General features: G+C 40.5%; 1 protein-coding gene across 1 annotated transcript in view; it reads right to left on the bottom strand.

Annotated features, from left to right (window-relative positions):
* Positions 1-423: 423 nt before the first annotated feature.
* Positions 424-25,407, bottom strand: part of pcdh1a (protocadherin 1a) — a 79,539-nt gene continuing 54,555 nt past the window's right edge. Inside the window, exons 4-5 of the mRNA XM_026369894.1 lie at positions 21,851-22,070; positions 424-4,410 (exon numbers count right to left, since the gene is read on the bottom strand). Of these exons, the coding sequence (XP_026225679.1) occupies positions 4,040-4,410; positions 21,851-22,070 (591 nt within the window). The 3' untranslated portion in view covers positions 424-4,039. The remainder of the gene's footprint in view (positions 4,411-21,850; positions 22,071-25,407) is intronic.

Genomic DNA, 25,407 nt, shown 5'->3' with positions numbered 1-25,407 from the left:
AACTCCATGACAAGACAACAGAATTGTAAGCTGAGATCTAAATGTCTGGCATTGGGACGCTCATCACAGCTTTGAGCTAAGTGCATGGTGGGGATAGTACTTCTGGCAAATTGTTTTTTTAGCTGAAGTAGTGAACATAGGTCCTGGGACTCTCCTACTTCAAGCCCTGGAAAGCTTCCCTCTCAACATTCTGGTGCTTCCTGACTTAGAAATGAGGCACTGGCCCCCACATGACAAGAATGCTAGTTCTTCTTAATGAGCCTGGGTCCTAGAGTGAGTTTTTTTTTTTGTTCTGCACAATGTAGCTCCAAGGCTGCAAAGCCTCTTAGAAAAATGTAACAACAAAACCCTTGTTTAACGATGAATAATAACAGAAAACACCGACAGCCTTCGTTTTTTTTTTTTTTTTTTTTTTTCCCTGAAGTGATTTTATTACAAAGTTCATGAGGACTTACAGTATTACAAGAGAATTTGTCAACATGCGAGAAACAGAACGAAGCAGAACACAGGAGTTTAACAAACTGGTAAGATAAGACGATCCACTGTTCACAATAAACATAAAAACTTATTAAGTCCTCAGGAGGTGGGAGCCGGTGAATGACTACAGTGCAGGCATAGAACGGCCACATTCACACTGACTCAGCAAAGGTCAATCCAACCAAGGCAAGATGTGCACATCTCAAGAAAAAACACGTTACAATTTTTATATGCCATTGGCTTTTCTCAGAACTTTTAGAAAGCTTCACTGGTATGTACATAAAACTGTACAAAAACATGGCATCACAAGCATTTTATCCTATATAAATATACCAACAATTAGGATAACAACTAGATTCTCTCTTGCAAAGACATATTTTCAAGGCAATTGTCTTTGTTCTAGATGAACTGTGGAAAAAAAAAAAAGAAATAATAAGGTAAGGAAATGTTCAGTTAATTTCAGTTCGTTTGGGAGAGGGCCTTTTGAATATGTACCGTCACTGACATTTCAGAAGTAAAAGAAAAAAAAAAAAAAAAAGAGTAAACAGTTTCTACCAATTATCTTTGGAATTCATGCTAAAATCGCTTCCTGCTTGACAGTAGACGCAGGGTTGTGGAGATCTATGTACACTAAACCACCAACGGATTTCTTTATATTTTCACACAACCTGTTTGCTAAGAGTCTTCGATGAGTAGGGAAAAAAACAAAAAAAAAAGGTTCCCTTGCCAATTGCAGTACAGTAATTTGTCCATCTGTCCACAGAAATGATCACCATACAATACACAGTACAGAGAGGCAAAAGATACTCAAGTGAATCCAACATTAAATCAATGTTAAGTACAAATTAAACAGTATTCAACATGTTGTTTGAGTGTATTTAGGTGCTTCATAATGTCCTCTTTGTTTGATCGAGAAGAGCGGCTCCGTGTTCGAGAGAGAAGTCAACACAGTTCATTCAGCATGAGTTCAAAAGAAAGGTCAAACCTGGTGATATATTGTTCCAGCTGTGAGTGGTAGGAGGTCATTATCGAGTGAAAGAGTCCGGTTTATCAGGAGAGGGGTTAAATAGGCCCAGGCTTGTTTCATGTTTGTAAAGAGGACTTAACTCAAACTTCTGTCGCTCCGTATATTTCGTGTGTTGGTGATCAAAGACACAAATCTGAAGATACAGTCCAGACTCTCTACAGCAGCACGGGTGCTCAGGCTGGAATCAGGTTAAGATCTGAATGCCATGCAGCTTTGAATCAAAAGTGAGCGTTTAAATAGATAAACTTGTGATTGAGGCTATGTGACATTGGTTTTATCGCTCATTGCTATCTTTCTCACTTGTTATTAATTCCAGGTCAGCGATCTTACCCACTGCTATCAGTTCGTGAAGCGGCTATCCACAAGTCTGAGAGGTGCGCTCCGGGGAGTCGTGGGGGTTTAATCACAGTGTAACATGGCTGTTGTTTGAATTTTATTTCAGTCGCTAAATGGCTTTGAAAACAGCATAATGTGCTTTGTCCCCCTCAAGGCAAGATAATCACCCACCTTATTTAATCATGGCCACGTCCAGTAATTTCCATATGTTTTCAGTTTAATTATTTAGAACGCAGCTTTTAATGGCAGCATGATGAGGTAAGTGCTGATAAAAATACCCCTTTTAACTGATTGTAGCTCTGCAGGTGGATTTGCATTATCTGGTGGGTGCCTTGTCCTGGGGGTGTGCTCACACATGCCCTAGCTCAGGACTCATTACTCACCCTAATTAGGAAATGTCCATTTTAGGCTCTTCCACTCTTACTCAGAGACACAATCTCGCTATGGAAATACTCCGCAGAGGTGAAAGGTATCTAATCAAATCAATGTTTAAATCAAAGACACTGGACAGCTCTACGATGTTGTAAGGCAGGCTAGTGTGGCCATCATTAACATCCAATTACTGACTAATACTTAGTGTCCTTCAGACATATCCTTCAGATTCACTTGGAGAATCTTTAGAAAAAAAAAAAAGATAAATGAAACCCATGAGCTTGCCCTATTTCTTATTCTCTGTTCAATAGCCAGAGGCAGAAAAATACCTAATAACTTATTAAGAATGTTGTCCTCAATACAAGGAAACACATAATTAACATGAGTTGCAGTAAATTGAGCCTGACTTCTACTATCTAAACCTATGTTTAGGCAGAACAATTTTCTACATTTGCACATATTAATTACTGACACTGGAACAAATATTTATTTTGAAACTCTAATGGTATCGACAACAGCTCTAAGATTTCTTCCAAACCACCTATTTATTAGACTTCAAGGTCCACTTTGTCAGTTCAATCATTTCCGTGGGCGCACTGTGTATTGAATTCACCTCTGAAGAAGCATGTGTCTAGTGAGAACCGATCCTCCGGAAAAAACAAAGAAAGTACTCTGAATGTAGAGCACTCATCTAGTTTATGTCAGTGTGATATTAACTTCCAAAAGTACTCCATCTCCCCAGTGGCTCTCAACACCCAAGTGCCCTTTCATGTAAATAACTCCTCCTGCATTCATTAGATCTACAGAAGTTCTTATGGATCGCGAGGGGAAAGGACTGGGAGCTGTAGAGGAAAGGATCAAGAGTTACAGGTAGAGCCCGTCTGATTGTCACAACAGAGAGGAGCGTTTTAAACCGGTTCACCAACAGAGTGAGTCACAAGGTTTTATAGGAAAAGCCAATCAGAATGTGTCTAGTGAGCACTCCGCGTTTGGTCATTGTGACTCCGGGGTACTGTGGCCAAGTCAAGCGTTTTCATGATGAACGACAGGTCACAGTGCTGAGAGTCAGTGGAACATAATGTCAGTTTAAATGTTACCACACAGCTTTCTCCACCAGTGGCAGCGCTCTACAGGGAGCAGAGGTAAAGGCAATTCTAGTATGATTAGGGGTCAAAGGTGTGTGTGTGATTGCCTGGAACGGGATAAATGCCTTCCACAATATCGAGCTCCACTTGTGGAGATGGTTTCAATCAAGTTTAAACAGCAGCAGCAAAGAAAAGCTTAAATATGCTAAAATTTTTTCAGCTTATGCCAGACAAAAATATATGTAGAACACGCCATTCAATGTATTTACAGCACTGTACATTAAGATAGACCATTCCATCCAATTGTTAGTCAAAGGTGTTGCCTTCTGATAGGTCCTTACTGGCTGTTTATTAAATTATACCTAATAATGGCACTGATCACAACTTTCAAATTCAAGAGATCACTTCACAGAGTGGGACTTGGCTAACTACAACAATAATTACTTAATACTATAGTAGCAAATGCCATTTGCAGGTATCCTTTTGATTCCTTTAGATTTTTCACCTTCGGTAATTTGTATAAATAAATGAGTGAGTGCATCAATTGACTTTGTGGAATTCTCAATAAATATGCTAATAAATTAATAATTTAATGAGGAAATGACAAAAACAAGTGTTCATGCCAGTGATTGGATGAGTCACGGCCTATTTTTTCCTACAAAACGGGCATTAGCTTTAGTGTGTGGACGGCCTGTCTAAAGTGGGTGTATCTTTTCCTCATTTGTGCAGATGATGATAATTCTCACAGGTAAATTTCTCGTTTTGGAGTGTGGGCAGAAGGGGAGGTGGGTGGGAACTCAGAGGCTACGCTCAGGGGCATCTCCTCTAGGGGGCAGTCCTGACTGGCGTCATGACCACTGTTGGAATAGGCACTGCGGGAGGGCGGAAGGCGCGACCGGTGCTCCTCGCCACCCAGCCTGGCACTCCCGTTTGCCAGGCGTCCCAGGCTCCCTCTCTCCTGGTAAGGCACGAAGGTGGAGAGTTTTGGGGGATTCCTGGTCTTGCGTACAGGGGAGGGATGCCCGGGCATCCAACAGGCGTCTGAGTGGCCCAACTCGCTGCACTCGGTTGTACAGTTTCCGGTCATTGCCACGTCGGGGAGGGAGCGGATATCTGTGGGCAGGAGAGAGAAGACGGCACCATCAGAGAGAGCTTCATGTTGAGAAGCATCAGAAAAACATTCATAAAAGTCATTATAAGGCATTTGTGAACAGAAATGGTGTCATCTGAAACGCCCCATGAAACCCACTCCCCTCCTTGAGATCTTTGCAGCTGTTGCTAAGCAGTCTGCAGCAGTTGCTATGTAGCTGTTGCTATGCACTGTGTAATGAGTGCTGCTGTGTGTGTAGTCCACTGGCTGATGTGATACATTCAGGAGACGGCATGCTGCGTCTATGTCATTTAAAAGAATCCAAAAGCAGTTTGCCTAGTGCGTTTGTCATACATCACTGTATTGTTAATACATACGTAATGATTTCTATTATATGTGACATGTAAGTTGTATATGGTGCTTCAAATGTTTGTCAAGATGAAATAATGACTCTATGACAAAATACTACACATTCTGTACTGTAGCCATAAACTGTCTGACTACAAATGGAATGGACTGGATCCCTTTGGGCGAAACTACTGTTGAATGAGTTATTGATTGACAGTGCTGAAATGAGTTCCCTGACCTTGATTATCACCCATTTTTTATTCAGCTGTTCCTAATTAAATAAATGGGTCTATGACCTAGTGACCTCATTTTAATAAACACACTGTGAAAGCTCCAAAATAAGTTTGCTTCAGCTACATTCATGAGAATCCTAAAAGTGCACTGAGGAACCCATGTATTTGTTTACCAGGAATATGCAGCTGCCAGACAATAGACTTGTTAAGCAGCCCACCTGTTGACAAGCTAAACATACAGCTCAGATTAAATGGAAATACCACTCCATTTATCTTTATTATCCCCTAAGACTCAGACTAGCAGAGCCAAATCAATGTCTGTGAAGAGAAGAGCAGACGACTCAAATGAGCGTCCCCGACGTCACCTACATGTAAAGTTTTGATTGCTGTGATAAATACGTTACTGCGATGCCACAATGCCGTTCACGCCATGAAAGAGCATGTCCGTGACAGATACTTTGTCTTGTTTTGTGGCTAGCGGAAAGTGTCTGAGAGAGAGTAAATGTATTCGTCGAGGAAGCTGCACAGAAGCAGCACAAAGATGTTGCTGGATGTGAATGATGCAACCGCAAGACATGACGTATTAGAGGCGGTGGTGAGAGTTCACAGCTAATCGAGAAAATGCCAGCTTGACAGTGAGGCTATGAGACATACCATCAGTATTGTACTCATGACCAGTGGCAAGATAATTATCCCACAAAATGTCAGACCTCAGAGGCTGGAAAAAAAACTGCATCTGGCTTTAAGGCTTCAATCAGTCAAAAACCAAAGTGAGACAACTTGTGTGTTGGCTAGCTTTGACTTAAGATGTTAAACTGCTTCAGAAAAAAATAATGGAAGATATTTGTCCTCATCAGTTTTTTTCTTATTTACGTCCAAAATATTCATTTCTCATTGATAATCCATAGACAACTGTCCCATTGTTGATTAAAATAACAGTAATTACACAAGACAAATGCAAAGCTTTATCTACTGTTGCAGTTAATCTCATTGTTCCTATAATCCTAAATAGCTAGATGTTTCAGCTATTTATTACATTTACTTCACAGTTGAGCAATGTGCTGCATGAAATATTCATTTCATACAAACCATACAGTAATCTCCAATCAATGAATGAATGCAAAACTTAATAAATAAATAACAAAAGCATGAGTAAACAAATAAATCATGAGTAAAATAAATATATAGCCCTGTTCCTGATTTTACAGTTACAGATTTGCAGTTTGGTTTGTTACAAATGTCAGAAATATATTTATAATACGTGATAGTTGGATTGTTTAATCTAAACACATATCTTTTCTATGTTGTAACACTAATATAATGTCGTATTTTAGGTGAACTGAATAAAATAATCTTCAAATGCTGAAATAAAACATATATGTGTATTTTCACGTTGCTTCAGTGCATACATATTTTAGATCTTGTATTGATGATTTGAGAGTCGAACAAAGTCACAAAGTCTTTTCCAGCTCATCCCAAAGATTCTCAATAGGGTTAAGATCTGGACTCTGTGGTGGCCACTCCATGTGTGAAAATGATGTGTCATGCTCCCTGAACCACTCTTTCACAACCCGAACCCGATGCATCCTGACATTGCCATGTCTTGGAACATGCCTGTGACATCAGTCGAGAAAAAAAATCCATTGATGGTCATGCAGTATATTCAGCTGACCTCATTCTTTGGGCACATAAGGTTGCTAAACCTAGACCTGGCCAACTGCAGCAACCCCAGATCATAGCACTGCCCCTACAGGCTTGTACTGTAGTCACTAGACATAATTTCATGTGCCACCCTCAGATTTTCTCTGGCCCCATCTGGCCACCCCTATGAAAATTATCTGGGGGGCATCACAGGAGCAGAAGCCTGAATTTGGAGCTTTACAAAAAGCCAACAAAGGCGAGTGTGTATGTGTGTGTGTGTCTGTGCACAACACAATGCATGATGATTGCAGTTTCATTTTCTCAGTTCCGCTACGGGTGTTGTCTGTATGCATCGCTGCAGCGAAATGGACTCTTGCTACAAAAGATGTTCATGGGAAGAGAGTTGGGGAGAGGGTTGAGAAGTACGCTTCTCAGCACAAGCACAGTCGTGTAGGCATCTACTCCAAAAGGATTTCACACTTGATTAAAACCTCTCCACAGCTTCCAGGAGGTTTACGGCACACCAGGCAGCCTCGTGTAAAGTTTGGCACAGCTCCATAAAAAAAAATGCATTTACTCAGGTTTTCTACAACAATTCACAACAACACTTTTTCTTTCCTTATGAATTAAAGATTGTGTGTGAGCATGTGATACGCTTAGGACAAATACACGTATGGAGAGCTCAACGTCTGCCACATAAATGCACAAATGTCCATATTTGCCTTCTTAATGTGTAATTTGTGAATTTCGCTCATTTAGTTGCACAAAAGACATAAAGGTTAACACTGTTTGCAGCATCTCCAGTGACAGTGAGGTTGGCTAATTGACTTCAGGTCAACTGTTTTTAGAAAATATCATTTGGACTTATTTAATGAAATGCCAACTAAAAGAAAACATGCAATGCAAAATGATACCGTGCACTGGTGACAGGAATTAAAGCACATTCTGAACCATGCTCATCATCATCAAGGGCCAGAAAATTAGCAATGACAGCTAAATACACAGTGTAGCCTGCCAAAGTCTGCCATTTTCCTCCAACGTTGCCAAAGCACATATTGTACGTCATCAAGAGAGAACACAGATGCTCTAATGCCAGTTATTTTAGTAGGTCATTACCTTGTCTGTTGCTGTTTCATCTGCATTTTATGTGGTTTTATTTATAAAGTAGCTTTGACATTCTGTCTGTTCTTCCGAGACAATTCAACAAACACGAGGTCTATATTCAACTGCGTCCTGTCATGTTGGAGTAATTATTGCTACATGCTGCCATTAGCATTCTATAGGGCATATAATTTCTAGTCACACATGTCAGCTCACGACAGTTTTTCAACATATAATAATAATAAATTGGTTATCGTGTAGTTATGACAGCGTGCTATGATAGGGTATCATTTGTGGAAGCACAAGTTTTTCTATTTGCTTGCAATGACCTTTCTGTCGCACTCAAATCCATCTCTACTAACACACACACACACAAAAAAAAAAAAATCAATACTGATAATTACATTTTTGTGTCTGCTTTTTGCCGTGTCCATTAGCCGTCTGTAGCTGTAGTACCCGCTTACAGTGTGGCAGGATATACTGTACAGTCTGCTCTGCACATCACAACACTCGCCACTGAATATTTGGTGGACGTGATGATGCAAACAAGTCAACCACTGGGTGAAGGAGCAGCCAAAGGCACAGTGGGAAAATTGCTCTTTTCTAATCCACTCAAACCTGTTTTCAGCTGTACCTATACATGAAATAAATCTGCTCACAGTCTGGGACAAACCCTTGGAGTTTATAGTCTTGTATATCATGGATGGAGAGCCAAGGTGGACAATGGAGAACAGATGGGCAAACCACAGCACTATTATGCCAGTGGCTGGAACAGGCTGACTGGATTTAGAGAGCTTGTGATTTGGTTTTGAAGAGCAGTGACTCAATGACATTTCTTCCACTCTGCACAGCAGAACTCTTTTTCCTCTAGACCTGGACATAGATTGCACCTGCAGCTTTCTCCTTTCATAATGGGTCAGTCCCATCTGCTTGCTTAGAGCAATATCAGGATAAAAAAAAGAAAAAACTAATTTACACCTTCTATCACCTTCGGTAACACATCACTGAGTCACACTGAACCTTAGCACCGCTTCTAAATGCACCTCCAATGCAGAAGCATAACATGCACTCCATAGTGCAGTTACAGAGTGGGGGTACAGACAGAGCTTAACCCCCACCCCCCCGGCTGACAGATACATGTGAGGGGTGGGTTTGCATGCTGCTTGCATCAGGGTGCCAGTGGGAGGTGTTGAGTGTCTGAGGCAGGCTTCCTCATCGTCTGATCCCCTGCCCACGGGCATGGGGGAAGCTGCCTCTTCCTGAGATTTCACACTGCTTCTCTCTGTTTGATTGCAAATGCTGCCTCTCCCCACCGGCTGCTTTCCAGTGTGTGTGCCACGCTGCTATGATCGATGGTGAACAAATATGAGAGACCCACAGCTCATGAAGGGATAACGGAGGGGGGAAAAAAAAACAGCATCCTATCGTTTGGGAGCGTATGAGTGATATTAACGGTATATTTGTGGCCCCCGCAAACACTTGGTGTGGCAAATGACAAAAAAGTTTCAAGAAACAAAAGGGAAAAGGAGGAATCTGAGCAGACATTAGTGTCTGGTGCCGGCTATCAGTATAATAACTGGGTGTGAATGCATTCTGTGGTTGTCATCCTCTGTGAAAAAAAACAAGAAACCAGGGTTTTGTATTTTTTTTTTTAGCTATGACATGTCAAGTCTTGTTATTCAAGTGCTCAGAACACTTTCTCACAGTAAGCAGAAGCCTACAGTCTTTTTTTTTTTTTCTTTTTTCTCCAGAGGGGTGAATTTTTAAGAGCGGAAAAACTTGCTACAAGCACACAAACACGGTGTTGACATGCAGATTTTCCCTGCTCACTCTAATGGAACACAAAAGCACAAACTCTGGTAGCCTAGACTTGCACTTTCACATCTCGCTAGCGGAATTAGAAGACGTCGCCTTGCTTTGTCACCTTACCTTTACAGAAAGTGGCGTGTGAGATACAGGTGCAATTAACCATTTAATCGCAATAGAGTAGAGTAATTGCCATGTGTTTTTTTCCCAAAGCATGCTTTGCACACAGCATCATGCCTTCCTTGATGGATGCTTCCACTTTGAAAGCTGTTATCATTGCACTGCTAGTGGATATTTTCATGCCTGTTCTCTGATCACAACAGAAAAAGTAGACCCATGAATGAGCTGGCTTCCTCTCACATGGAGATAAGTCTGTCTGTGTTGGGTGTCTTACCAGATTTGGTGGAAACAGGTTCATCAGTTCCCAGTCAAACTCTCTACAGAAGAAGATGGCAAAGCTAAGCATTAGGCACATGTGTCAAACTCCCCTTCGCAGACTCAGTAAGTTCTGAATTCTCGGCTTCCTGAGCTGGCGAGCCGCTCGCTGACAAAGGCTGAGTGGACATGTCGGCCAGAGGCACGTCAGGAAAGAGCCGCTGTAGATGGTTCAGTGGGTGATGGCACACCTCCTGTCAGTTCTCTCACCATCCACCATTTTGTCTTGGAATTCCTTTATTTGAACACTGCCTTTTGTATCACTGCATTTGACAAAGCCTTAGCACCTGCTGACAGATCACGCCATGCACCAGCTCCTCCAATTGAGAAGTTGATATGCGGTGTGATATGTCAGCCGATACTAAGGCTTTGTCAAACTGTGACACGCACAAGGCATCCTCAGATAAATTAGATTCAAAACATTTGTGGAAAACTGTAAGGAAAAAGTGCTAAAGGATAATATAGTTGCTTTTGTAAGTAATGTAATTGTTTCTGTGTTGGTGCACAGAGGTGTTACGAGGTGAAATGCTTGTGTTTAGAACTGCTTCGTGCCTCTGCCTACTACAATATGTTTGGCTTGCTGGCCAATTACTGACTGGAAATTGCATTCTGAACCTTGACAACAGAATATTGATCTGACGCGGCTGCCGATGCAAAAAAAACAAAAAAAAAAAAAAATAAATAAATAAAACAAACAGAAGAAAGAAAGAAAACAAACAAATTATTTATGATGAACATGCGATAGGAGGCTTGGGTTTATGATTATAGCATAAATACAGCTCCCAGTTTCAAGACTGTCCCCTAAACTACTTCAAACAATGCCAGTAAACACAACTGCAAGGTAACAAATACAGTAAATACAACGTGGGTCCCCAGACAGTGTTCCTACCCCTTCCTGCATTAAAACATTACACATTGTCCAGCACAGTATGTCTTGACCACCAGAACTATTGTTGAAGTTAACTTTGCCTTAAGAAGAAAAAGTGCCCACACAGTTTGCCTCAATCTTCAATTAGAGCAGTCAGTAATACTCTGTATACAGTGTGCAATCTCATATTCATGCACAGAGGCCTTCAGGGTCTCAGATTAGAATGCGGATGTTCGGTTTGTAAAGCTTTAGTTAGACATCAGTGCCTAAATTTAGATATTTGCATATGTTCTTTGGGCCAATTCAGACATTTAAATCTTTACTGTAGGTCATGCCACAGTTGATGTAGGATGATAGTGAAATACTAAATATATGGGTGCTGATTTGGATAAAAATAAATCATTACAACAAAAACCCACCTCTTTTTATACTGTATGTAGTACATGATGTAAATAGAAAAGAGTTTGCAGCACATGAGCAATTTTAAACATTGGTCAAGGACCATGAGGATGGAATAATCATTTGTTAAGCTGCACTAAAACATGCCAAGAAAATGGGTTTACTGGGAAATGTTTTTTGTAATCTTATTTTTATGGTACCTATGTGATAACCTGGTTGCATAATTACATTTAGGCTCACTCTGCTCCTTCTCCTCCCAGTTTCTCTCACTCTTGAAACAGGAAACCACACATTTCCTATTCAGTTTTGTGTGTAATTTAATTAGAAAAGCTCAAAGAAATGTAGACTAAATCCCAGTAGTGTGGGGGGGGTTGTGACTGGACATTCAATAGCCTGATGATTTCTTTTTCTTTTTTTTTTTTTGGCCACAGTCTAAGTCCATTACAAATTCTGCACAAAGAAGGAAGACAGCTAGGGTTAGAAAATGTTACCGTCTAACTGAACAACTGAGTGTTTAGTTCTGCAGTGAGAGGCCACGTATGTCGACAGGCAGCAGAAGTCTGTTTCTGGTGCAGATTAGCTAATAATAAAATGTGCAATACTTTATTTGGCTTAATAACTAGGGACAGCTCGAAGATGGAAGTGAAAACGAAGCTGAGAAAAATGAACACCAAAAATACTTTTTTGTCAAGTTTATGACTGATTTAATGTGAAATACTGCCACGATAATTAGACCGGCCATTTTATCACCCAACTCTTCTCTGATGACATTTACTTGAAGAGTCACTTGTCTATTCCTGTCTCACACCCGAACCTTCTTTCTTCTCTTGTCTGAATGTCTCTTTCTTGGTCCCTGCCTTTGAAGATTTCTTCCTGCTTTAGGCTTTTAGGCTCACATTTGTGCTCTATGGACCTTTTTTTATACTACAGCGGCAACGCTAAATGCCCTCAGACTAGCAGGTAGAAGATGTTTGTTCTGTTAACAGTCAGCCTCACTGTTTGCTATATGTCCATTGGGTTTAGCTTGTATATTTCCTAAATCCGCTTTTTTCTGCTGAGGTCACAATTTGTTACTGCTTTTATCTGTTTTTTCTCCAACATCCTAAAATATCTCCATTTAATCTATTGCAGAATTTCTCTTGATTTAAATCCAAAATGCTTTTTGTTTTGTATTTACACCAGGATGGGGGTGACAAATGTAAAGTGCACCCAGTAAATGGATTCAATATGAAGTGTTATACTGTATATTCAAATAACACCAAATAATGTAGGCAGAACTCAAATTTCATTTGCATCAATAAGAAATTAAAGTCTCCTTTATGTGCGAACTACAGGTCTAATTATCAAACAATAAATATTTTGCTCTCATAATTTGCTCCTGGAGTTAATTCCAATGCACCACTCTCATGCTCACTATCTTTCACTCATTGATCTTATTGACATGTAGAATTAATGTCTGTTGTTCTTCTTCCCCTTTCGATCAAAATGCTATCTCTTTGCTAATTCTGCCTTTGATCTCCACTGTCTGCGGTGTGAGACACGGTTAACTTAGAAGATCTAACGCTAGCTGCTAATTATCCTACACCTGCACAGAAGTCTGAACAGAAAATAGAAAGGATGAACACAGTTTCAGAGAGTTTTTCTACTCTGTAATGACATACTGTTCCGAGGCAATTTCGATCATTTCATCACACATCGTATCTTCAAACCAGAAACTAAGTGGTAAGGTCATTGTGCTATATAATCTGGATGCGTTCCAGAAAAAGAGGAATATATCAGCGCAAGTGATATCGAGTGATATCAACTGTGATATCAAGAGATAAAAGTTAATACACACAGATTTAACTGATACAGTCACAAGAGGTACATCATTTTCATGCCAAGTATGGCCAAACATGAGCGTAATCTCACAAAATCTGATCTTTAGAATCGTGTAAGCAGTCCGTGCAGCGGCTAAATGACGACCCTAGAGAGGCAGAGCTTTATTTGACCATTTACTGTGGATAGAGAGTTGCTGCATGACTGACAGCTCGCTATGAAAGTCAGCATTCTAAGGCAGCCAAATGAAAAGCTCTGTTCCCACAATGCTCCCGAACAATGCAGCTATGCCTTTGGAGCAGGACAATTCAAATTTATAACATGATGAAATATGAAAATTGCCTTTTGTGTAGCAGTGAGGCAACAGGAAAGGAACTGCAGCAGTCTCCCATTGCAGGTCTGCCCGTCTACAACCTCTGCCAGGCGAAAGCTTTTCTGACAAGGCTTTGATTAAGAGAAGAAGAGAACATATCACATGGAATCGAGAACATGACTGAATATATAATTATTAGGGGAAACTGCACATTTCAGCCTTTAAATATGAACTTAAAGAGAAATGTAGAACGTAGGAAGCAGCAGGGGGTCGTCGTGTTGACTTCTGAGACCAGCGTGAGTCCACCCCCCTCCCGTTGTTCCTTACTGATCCCTTGCTTTCAGCTGCTTCTGTTTGATTGACTTTTATAAGCTCTGGCATGGCGAAGAAGGGTCAACATTTATGTTATTTGATGTTGTTGAAGCTCTCTAACAGAAATAGTCATCTTGCACAGTAACACCTTTGACCTAATCTTTGCTTAGATGTTGTAGTAAACGTGGGGGGACAGGCGGGGACACTTACTTTGGCTAATTGAATGAAGACCACACCTGCACTTTAGCGCTGTCTTGTATATAAAAGGGACATTAAAACTGCAATATAAATGTTTTATCACATTAGAATAACATAGATGGACTGCACATGCACTGCATTATGATATAATAAAATGAAAATTTAATGAACTGGCGGGTAAATGAGGTCATGTACACAGTAGAGCAGCATGGGTCTGTCTGTGAACCTTGATGTTTGTCGATGCAAGATTTGTTTTTTCAGTGAGATTTCTTAACAACAATAATAATATTAGAAATATTTACTGTGGTGTTGTGCCATGTGGATGTGAGCTATTGCCGAGGTAAATTGTGGCCAAGTGCAAGGGAGCCACAGCAATGACAACAACAAAGCAGGAAAGCTGTAAGAGATGGAAAACATACAGCAAATGCACAACAACAGTAAACATCGCTGTCACTTCTTCTTTTTTTTTTTTTTTTATTAAAGTGGCTGCTCTCGCCATCTGTTTTTTCTGCGCCTGTGGTGGCTGCATGTTTGATGGGTACCTCATCTCCAGGCAAGATACTGTTTCAAAGTAGACAGCTCATCAAGATGAGTGACAACTGTTGGGGCCATGCTACATGACCATCCAGGAGGGAGTTACAAAAAGAGAAAGCGAGTGCGAAATCGACCTCTGTCGACAGAGGAATTGCATGACGATTAGCGCGGGGATCTGTAGATAGACGCTGACAAAAAACACTTTCAATTTTACAGTGAAGTCAAGTACTGTGTCTAATTAGTGCGGAGATCCAGCAGAAATGCATGGTGGAAACAAGCTACGTCGTCATGCAATATTCTGTTAGTATTACTCCAGTTTTGGCTTGAGAACAAGGGCTGTTGGGGGATTTCTCACACCAGAAAGTTTAAAAAAAAAGTGAGTTTTGAAAGCCAGAACTGGTGAAGTCATCACTCAGATGTGGCATTGATCAAAAGTACTATAGCAAAATCCTGTAAATCTATTCTGATTGATTTGTATAATAGCTAAATAAATTGTTATATCCACCTTAAATGCACATCACTGTATCAAGCTTGGCCACAAGGTTAAGCAAGACAAATTCAAGTTATTTCTATTTAGCTTTAAGCACGTTGGACATTGACAGCACAATATAACATCCTAACACAAAACAGCCAATTAATAATTGATTCTTTCAACAAGAGGAAATATTGTTCATCTGAAAGCCAACCAAGAAATAACAACAAGAAAAAAAACCTACTGCTGATTTCCATCTAGTGCAGAGACGACATTCTTAGTTTCACAGAGTGTAACCCTTTTGTAAGGTCCTTTAACTGCAGCAAATTCTAAGATATCCTCAACTGACTGTGAGAAAGCCTTAAAGCTAGAGCGGCTCCATTCCTCTGTGACTCACTGGAAATAAGGAAATGCATGTCAGACCCATACAGTACAATTCCAGTCCCTCAAGTGCCATCCATCATTGAAGGGCAGAACACTAGTTGGAGGGAGGTTCAGCGGCTCTCGGTCCCCATCACACTATGATGGAGAGATGACCCCCAGGGTCTTTCTCTGATGCCGGCTTGAGCTGCCTGACCAACTGAGGTTGAAGTGGATCTGGCCCCTAGCCAGCGTCCCCCTCCCCGATGCACTGCGCTCTACCTGCTCTACGAATCACATTTGGGGTGAAGCTGGGTAAGACCCGCTGAGAGCAACAGAGCTCTACCGCCACTTTCTATTTCTGCCTCCACAATTATCCTTAAAGTTTCAACTGAGAATCCCACGGACCTGCCAGTGGACACTCAGCTAAAAGGAGCATCTCTTACAGCCACGAGCAACACCAGACTAATTAGGAGATCTTTCTCTATGTGTCTTTATAAACTCGTACTTTCAAGCCCACATTTCAACGCATATTACCACCTCCAAACCTGCTGCTTCAGCATGCTGTTGCCCAAACTCAGTGGCGTGGCAAGCGCATGCAGCATGCTATCCAATTTTTGCCTAAGTATAGAGAACCATCCACTTTTGTAAGAGTAATACATGAGCACATCTAAAGCTTAGGGATTCTGGCTTAGGCACACTGGCTCACTCATTCATTTTACAAGCTTAGTGCTAAAACCAGACATTTTCAGTGGCGACACGGTGTTAAAAGCACTATTTATGGAACCTAATGTGTGCTTATATGCATGCACTTTTCTTTCTGCACATAATTCACGACACTCATCTGAGATTTCATCCATGTTATATACATGTGGATAAGAGCTGAGTAGCTTGTGTAGACCTCAATTAAAATGAAGGGGCCGGGGAAAATTGTCCCGGGACAATATTCCAGAAATCTTCTACTAAATCTCTTATGATTTTGGTTTTCCTCATGTTAATTATGTATATAGAAACATTTTCTTAACTGTTGCATATTTCATTGTATTTCTTTCTACACACTAGCCAACGTCCAAATTCAAAATGATCAAACAAAGCAAAATAATGAACAGTGATAAAAATAAATACATAAAAATAAATACTACTACTATAGTATAACTTATTGTTATATTATATTAGTGCCACAATGCAGCTATAAACTCAGACTGTGAGTGCTGAAACCCTAACACATTTCAGTTTCTGACAAAAACATGCTATTATCATGGACGTTACCACAGTTTTCTAGTCAACTGGACGCAATGATGAAACTACAGAGAAATCGCTTTTATGTGTAAAAGATGATACCGGTAGATTTATTGAGATAATGGGACTTCTATTCTGGTTCCATCTACATTTTACATGTGGCTACAGCCTGTGTCACACAATACTAAGTCAGCGCACTCAAAGACAATAAGCCAATTTCATCCTTTGCTGCAGTTAATGGTCTGAGCTGCAATACCATGTATTTTCTCTAACATAGCCCTGTTCAAAGGTCTGGCCTGTCTGAAGTAATTTGACAAACGCTGTAATGAGCGAACCCATAGTTTGGTATGAGAGCGTAGGTCGCATTGTTAGTGATCACACAAGTGAAAGCACATTTTCGGATTCAAATTGGCCAAAGAGAAATCTAGACACATTCAAAACTGTGGCCAGCTGACACATCATCAGTCCCATTTTGAAGTCGGCTGCATTGTTCCATGAAGACACCGCTATAGCAAACCATTGTCCGTGGTGTCAAAGCCTTATCCAGGGTAGATAGTTTAATTCTGCTCCAGTTAGGCTTTTCTAGTGACCTATTTGCTCCGAAATAAAATTACAAACAACTGGAGTGGGGCGGTAACAAACAGCAGCAGCTGATGTGTGAGCAGAGCATAATGCGTGTGCTAGAATGAGCTCAGGATTATAGCTGTATTACTCATGACAACTTGCCTCAGGGGACAACTTGTAAGGACTTTTATTTATTTTTTAATTTTTTTTCCACAGAAGACTCCACAAAGCTGCCAGTCCCATGACCTGTCCCTGCTCGGGTGGCGGCGGTTTCAGCAGTGGCTGGCATAGGCCACTGTGCTGATATAGGTTGGCGTGGTCCACTCCGCTCAATAGAACTAACAGGCAGGGACTCTGACAAGGCACAATGACATCTGCTTGAGGAAACCCACACCACTGCATCAGCACGCTGTATTGGCACCCAGGCAGGGACCCAAGCTGGCACACACAGGACAAACAAGCCCCATTAGGCTGGTGTTCTGTCTTCCAGTCTGCACAAACATCTTCCTCCACATCTTTCTTTGTTTAAAACGTTTATCATCAGTCTGCTCAAACAAGATATACACAGGGAACCTGTGATGTTAAAGCTGTAAAATGATGCCCCCCCCCTGTATGATACTGATATGGTGAGCTTTGAAAACAGAGTCAAATCCCACTGACAGGAGTTCAATAAGAACAAATACACTATGCTAGATGCATCATCTGAGAGATCTAAGGCAGGAAAATCAGACAGCATTACTAAAGAACCTCATTATCATGCAAATGTCATTTTTTTCATTTTATCTCACCCTTCTCAATAGTCCATATGGCAACGAGACTGCACAGAGGAAGACACAGGGAGACCTCACACTGGGCAACCGGCCACATAAAAATTCACCCATCTGTGGTCAACTGACTTTGTGTGTGAGTGCGCACACTGGTAAGCTGTCTTCAATCCACCCGTGTCCTGTCGGTGCAAGCTCTCACATCGCAGCCACAAAGCCTAACTACTGATCCCCAGAAGAGTGATGATTATTGCTTGGGTTGGACTGGTGGCGATGCTGTTGCTGGTTAAACTTGTGTTCCGAGAACAGAGAGGATCACTGGTTGTGGATGACTCACGCCAAGGAGCAGCAGAAAAAAAAAAAATGCTTTCATCTTTTTATTATTTTAATTATTATATAATATAATTGACGGAATTACTTAGGAAACTAAGTTCAAATGTCATCCCTCAGGCAGCACATCTACTACCCTGCCCTCTGATTGGTTGAATTATACCCGTAGCCTGAGAGGAAGAGCTGCTCCTGGCTGTAAAAATGGCTGTGTTTTTTTTCCAGAAAAAAAAAAGTCTGCTATTATTTATAGTCAGTATTTTCAGTAAGTATACTCTCAACAACATGCCCTTTTCAATTTCAGTCAAATTTAATGCCGCAAAGATAAGTGCGCTTTGGAGTAAAAAGCTAATCAAATATTTATTAATCTATCATAAAGTATCAGGTTTCTACTGACAAAAACTTTTAAGTGGTTATTGTATTAATAATATCACATTTTACATGCATTGCTAATCTATCTTATTGGACTACATTTCATTTGGAAAGCCCAGTAATCAGCTCCAGTGTATCTTGCTTATTGGTTTTGTGAGGTTTTGTGTTCTCTGGGTTAAATAATTTCTTGACGTGCTTCTTCCCACCACCTCCTCACACAACTCTGAAACCACCCCATTAAACATGATTATAAATAAACAACCCTGGTGCATTCTCCCTGTAAAGAGAGTAAAAAATACAGTGAATCAAGTTGCTCTGACCGCTATTCAAAGTCTTAGGAGAGAAGTATCTTAGATACTGTAGATGGCGAGATGCACCAGGCCAGCCCTTAACTTCTCTCTGATTACACTGTGGAGGACAAATCATGCATCTTGACAACAACCAGATATACAAGATAAGCAGTTTTCATGCTGTTTGAAGCAATCAATTTAAAGAGAATTATAGAGCTCAGTGATTATGATGAGAGTCTATTAAAGTAAAATAGTGCTGTAATCAAAATGATTTAGAGATTTGGGGTGTGATGCATCACCCAGCAATGTGAAGGAACACATGCATGCAGATGCACACACACACACACAAGCACGCGCTCACATGCATGTGCATTTGACGGATAAACATTTCTGATGAGATTAACCAACAGTCGAGCGATGTGCATGTTACAGGCGTGAATGTTAGAGTGAAAAATACACATGGGGAAACTGAAATGGAGAGCACTCTAACACAGCCTGAAGACAAGAATTAGACAAAAAAAAAAAAAAAAAAAAAGCAGGAGGAGGGAGCAGCTGCTCAGGCATACGAAAAAAGCAACTCCAGAAATTAATTGCTGCAGATCAGGCAGAATACATGTCACATATCAGAAATGTTATAACTGTAGTTTGAATGGACTCTTAATTCCAAAGCCAAGCACCATTTGGGAATATGCTGATGTCTAATTCAGAGACACACAAACTCTAGCGGGATGATTATTGACCTAATACTGGTCTAATATAAGGAAGGAACTAAAGATTAGGTCGATACCATAATTGCAAACAAACCAAACTAAAACGAACTTTGAACTAAGCAACTCTTCACTGTGGGCCACGCGCACTCAAAATGTAGATCAGCCACTGTCACGGTTCAACTTGTATAACAAAACACACATCCATGTCGATATTTCTGGGGCCCAGTGATGCAAAGGCTGACAGTCTGGGGTTCATATATTGCATTTTATCCAACTTAAATGGAATGACACATCATGCTCACCTCCCCATTTTTTGCCTGTCAGTCATCTCTACTGCAATGAATAAAGCTCCGCACCAGTACAACCTGTCACTCTGTCACTCAAATACTTAAAAAAAAGAATTTCACATCACTATTCAGGTGGAGCTGGGGAGGAAGTCCTCTGTTTCGTTTGATTTTTTTTCTGTCTAATCTTTCATTTTATGTGGGCTCTCTGTTATCTCCCTGAAGTGGGAATCACATTTTAATTAGGTCTACCCTCGGTTAGAAGTTCATCTCCGCATCTTCTGGTCCTGTGTGCTCATCCTATGGGCTTTGCTTCCTTGTCAGAGAGTCTTAGTCCCCTCTCCGTGCCACAATCTAACATCTCCCCCATCTTGTGCCATCTTTTCATTCTTTAACTGCTCCATCTCCACACACGATCTTGTTCTCCTGCTGCTGACAACAAAGAGCGCCCTATCTGACAAAGACCTGTGTTGTGCAGATGGGAAGAAAAAAACAAAAAAAAACAAAAAAAAAAAAACACAATAACAGTTACAACAACAGACAAAAGAAAAAGAAAATGCTTATGTTACATATACTAAGTGCAGAGAGCAAATGCAAATAGTCAACTCTTCTTTCTTGGGTTATGCACAGTTAGCCTGCATATAGGGAGACTAAATATATTTATTAAATGGGATGTTAAGCATTCTCTGACCTCTATAGGACCAGAGGGAACAGGGAAATTGGCTATCCTCTCCTACACACTCACCACCCCCAGTTATGCTTGAAGTATGGTGTCACTGACTGACATAAACAAACATTTTCAATAGAGATGAATATGCTAGCTAATGAGATCCAACACAGTTGTCTAGTAAAGAGGCAATGAATCACAATGCAAGATGCTATACTAAGAAAAGAACTCTTGTCATCTGCTGTTCTGACATGAGGGTGACACATTTTAGCCTTTGATCCTGCAACATTTTGCAACTGGGAGTGCTTGAGATCGAAATAAGCTTCATTTTCTCACGACTTGAAAATGCCAGAGCTCTCTCTCTCTCTCTCTCTACGCTTGGGGGTGTATAGTCCCGTTGACAAATGATACATGCGTGTCTTTTTCATGCACTCCGTGACAAAGTAGCTGTCAATGTTGATCAACAGCTCTATCAGGTCCTTGCTCATACAGTAGGTTTTGAACAGTGCCTTAAAAGACGTATTACTTTCTGTTAAAAATCCACACCCTATACACAAGAACTATAAGTAGGGGGTTACAGTACAAAGTAATGACATAGAAACGCAAGGACGCAGGTGAGATGTGCTAGATGAGCTGCAAAATATCAACATGTAAACGTGCCTAATCCGCAGCAATACAAAATAATATAATAACAGGAAATGCACCATGTGAATTAGTTAACAGAGTGTGTTACAAGATAGGTAATGGATTATGTTTGCCAGCTTAGGGCAGAAAAATTGTTATTATGATACACGGTTAACAGAATGCCAGTTATAGATTCAGAGAGGAGCTTTTTTTTTCTAAATGGACCTGTGCTAAGACCATCAGTCTACAGTCTGTGGACTGATTACTGTGCCTACCAATTATGGTTTCTGCTCACCTAAGCTGCAGTGTAACTTAGGTCCACCTGGAGGCAAGGAAATGCTTACAGTAAACACAGTGTTTGTCTGCACAGATGTCATGGTTCAGATTTATTTAGAGGGCAAATGCTCCATTAGTTGGGCTTTTTAATTAGCACACTAGTGAGAGGGTCATTAAGGATGTCTGACAGAGGACCTGCTGATGGGGAGGATGGAGACACTGCTAACACTGGCCCTCGTACCACGCACGCACATGCCCACACAAACACCAACGCAAGCACAGATCTGCTTATAAACCAATAACATTTCACAGTCATCGACACAGCAAGAAAATAGCATGGTTGCCACAACATTTCCACTCCAAAATGGCCACAGAGCACAAACAAATCTCTCCCAAATGTCTCCACCGCCAGCGACAGGACACACACAAAAACAGCCTATTAAATCCATTTACATTTAAATACATATTCATAGAGCAAATGACAGAATGGAAGGGATTGTTATTGTACCATTTTCCGGGTGTTCGTTCTCTCCAATGCTGCCATCTGGAGTGGTTCTCTCATAGTGGTCCTCCGGCAGGGTCAGGGGTCCAATGCGAGGACCAGACGATGACTTGCTGCTGGGAGTCTCAGATTCCTCCAAGCCGCTGTCATAGTAACTGTGCTGAGAGGCATCCTGCAGGTCCTGCACAGGGTTAGTGGTGGAGAAGGTCACTCGCCGATGGGGATGCTGCAAAACAAAGAGACAACAAATGAATTTCTTCAAAAAAACAAAACCTTAAAAGTTTCTCTTTCAAGTGTCCACTGTGATTATATGGACACAGTTATATCTCAATAGTCCACCATTTCAGACTACTGTCGGAATTTTGCTGGCCTTATAAAGTTCAATCTTCAAAAGTCAGAAAATAGCTTTAAATATTAAACACTCTTAAATATTAAATAGTCTTTTGAACTATTATTATTCTGAAGATTATATAAGGTGAAAATATAGGAATGCAGTGAGGTCACGAAGTCCAATAAAATGAGTGTGCAAATTACTGTAGCTGCAGCAGAAATTGAATAAATTGAGGCCAAAATACTATTAATATTAAAATATCTCTAAACTATGCCCAAAAAGGTTGAAATATCTCAACGTGGATGTACAACAGATGTTTGTGCGATACGATCCTGCATGATTCACATCTGTAATGTACAACGAATAAGAGGATTAGGAGCTTGTCTTAGCATGATATAAATGCTACATACATTATGTTTTACACTAAAACCTTTAGCATTTACCACATTAATATTGTATATAACATCAGTGCTTGTTATTCAAGATAAGATAATAATAAAATAAGATAAAATAATAACATAACAGGTATAGATCCATGGAACAGAATGTGCATTTACTGTGTTGCTCATTTCCCATCTTATCAAGAGCTCCAGATGGAAATGGTCCACAATATGTATTGAAAAATAACAATGTACAAGCGCCACATGCATGCAAGTCATTTTAACAATTATACACAGAACATTTACTTGCATAGAAACCGACTCTGTATACAAGTAGCGCAAACAAAGAAATTCCTATGCATGGAGACAATGTCTGCAATTGTACAGACGTGAAGGCAGACACTATAGGGTGTCACAGAGATGGAAAATGTGAAAAAGAAAACACTTATTCTATTGTTATTATCATTATTAATCAGACAAAAGTTTCATTTTCTAAATCTGCCACTGCCAAATGAATGCTGATGACAACGATTGGTAGACTAATCAGTAGCCCCAGTGAGCAACATTCTATCTCCATATTTTAATATTTCCCTTTTCCACAGCTTTTGATGTTTAACCGAGCGGAAAACTAAACAATATTTCTGCAATTCAACTAAAAAAGGAATGCCAAGAAGACCCAAGTAAGGCTAAACAAAAAGAACAAACAGCAATGGAAACTATTAGAATTTGATCTGCATGTTATATTCTGAGGATATTTGATGAAGGTGTAAATGAATGTATGAGAATACTAATGAAATCTTGAATCTGATAGCTTGAAGAGAGAAGCAGGGTGGCATTCTAATAAATCATTCAAGATCGCACCCTATATCAAATTGAATGGCTTGTAAATACAGTTAGGAGACCATTAAATTTCCTTCTCCAAAGATCAGTTTACTAATGGCTACTTACCGCCGATCCACAACAGAAAGATGACTCCTTCCAGTGCACATGCAATCACACTCTCCCCCACCCCGCCCGCCCACCACCCCCCCACGCACGAGCACCTCTCGTAAAAGTCAGGAAAGCACTGATACAGCACAACAGGCCCGCTCTTGCTGCACGAGTCAGCCCCAGATCAATACCACGGGTCTGTGCTTTCTACCATTTGACCACTTTTCTGGCAAACAAATCCATGCTGGAAATCATTTGAACCATCAGCCTCTCGCTAGATATACACCAGCTACTGAGGGCTGCTTTTAGTGCTTAGGTGAGTGCTATCAACATTGTGCTCTTAATATGGTTAGTTGGCGTCAAAAATGTTTCGAAAAAATCTCTCCGTCATCTCAGCCATTTCTTTTTTGCACCTCTTGCTCTTTCATGTAAATAACTAGATGAGTTCTAAAGTTCACCACATGTTATGCTTCTATATCACCGCACCGTGAGACAGCTCTCTTGACCTGTCCCGGAACATTTAATGACACTTGAGCCACATCGACATTACATTTCCTCAGTCAAATGAAAGATTCTTGAAACATCAAAACAATGGCTTTTAACATCTTGTGATTTTTTTTTTTTTAAATCCCCCTGTTAAAATGAAAGAAATGAGGGCAATGGGAGGTTTTGAATAAAATATGACGTTTGTTTTCCTTTTTTTATTAAGAATGCTCTTTGATTAGAGCATATATACACACAGTAACATTTCAACTGTAAAAATGTGCTCAGCAGCTGTGTGTTGAGTTGAAAATACAGAACGTACTCATTCTCGTTACTCAAGAAGGATTTAAATTATACATTGATTGATTTTAATTAAAGATACAGTATGTAGCTTTCTTCAAATATTCTTCTTTTTTTTTCAAATACTCATTGAAGAGCACTACTAAGAGATTCACCCTTCTAACCAATCAGAGACTTTGACGTATTTCCACCTGATTGGAAAGTTATTTGTCGTAATTTAGGAGGTTTGTCAGTATTTTCGTGATGACAACAGCTTGAAGCACTAGGCAAAGCCTGATGGAGCATAGCAGAGCAATGGCGGTGACGACTGGACGAAGCAGAGTGGGTTGATTTTGAGTCTAATATCAGCACTAGCTTATGTTGTACAGAGAATCTTAATGTTCTGAAGGTACTCTAAGTGTAAAAATAAACCAGAACAGAGACTCAATACAAAAGTCGTCCATCATGCCAGACGATAATTAGTTATTGCTCCTGGGATAGTTTAATAAACCTGCTGTTGACTCATGTAGCTGGAATTAAACATTTCAATGGTACATTCTTCAAATAAGAGTGCAGGTCTCAGACTCTCCATGACTATTTAAATGTGAGAGGGCATTTAGTTGTTTAAATATGGATTCTTGCTTAAACTTCTCCCCAAGGCCTCACTCCAAAGAGTCAGCATGTTTCCTGGGTATGATAACTAGCTGGGGCTGCAGAGATGGGAAATAGATTCTCCTTTTAGTCTGAGCACAAATCCTTTGCCAGGCCTTGGGGGCTCCAGGGATGCGGCAAGATGGAAGGATGGAAAGGGGAAGCTGAGCAGGAGTGGGGAGTTGGTCAGGCAGACACGGACGACGCTTTGGCTGGAGGGGACAAGCAGAAGGATTAGATTCTGGGAGACTGGAGGCGGCAGAGTGGGATTGTTTGGGCATTGTGGTAGGAGTGAGAAGCTATGTGGCGGAGAATTTATGATGACATCTGAATTCATAACCCCATTTAGACTGGGCTAAAATGGCCCCGTTTATAAGCTTAATAATCTGAAAGCAGATGCAAGATGCAGCAAGATTCTGTCTTTACAAGGGGGGTGAGACATATTTTAATGCACTAATAAACAAAAACCATCCACTGCCTACCTAGAGCTCCTTTAGCCCTTTTCTCTT

This window comes from Anabas testudineus, chromosome 14, assembly GCF_900324465.2.
Source record: "Anabas testudineus chromosome 14, fAnaTes1.2, whole genome shotgun sequence".
NCBI lineage: Eukaryota > Metazoa > Chordata > Actinopteri > Anabantiformes > Anabantidae > Anabas > Anabas testudineus.
The sequence above is the reverse complement of the archived record's forward strand: the minus strand, read 5'-3'. Positions and strand labels throughout refer to the sequence as shown.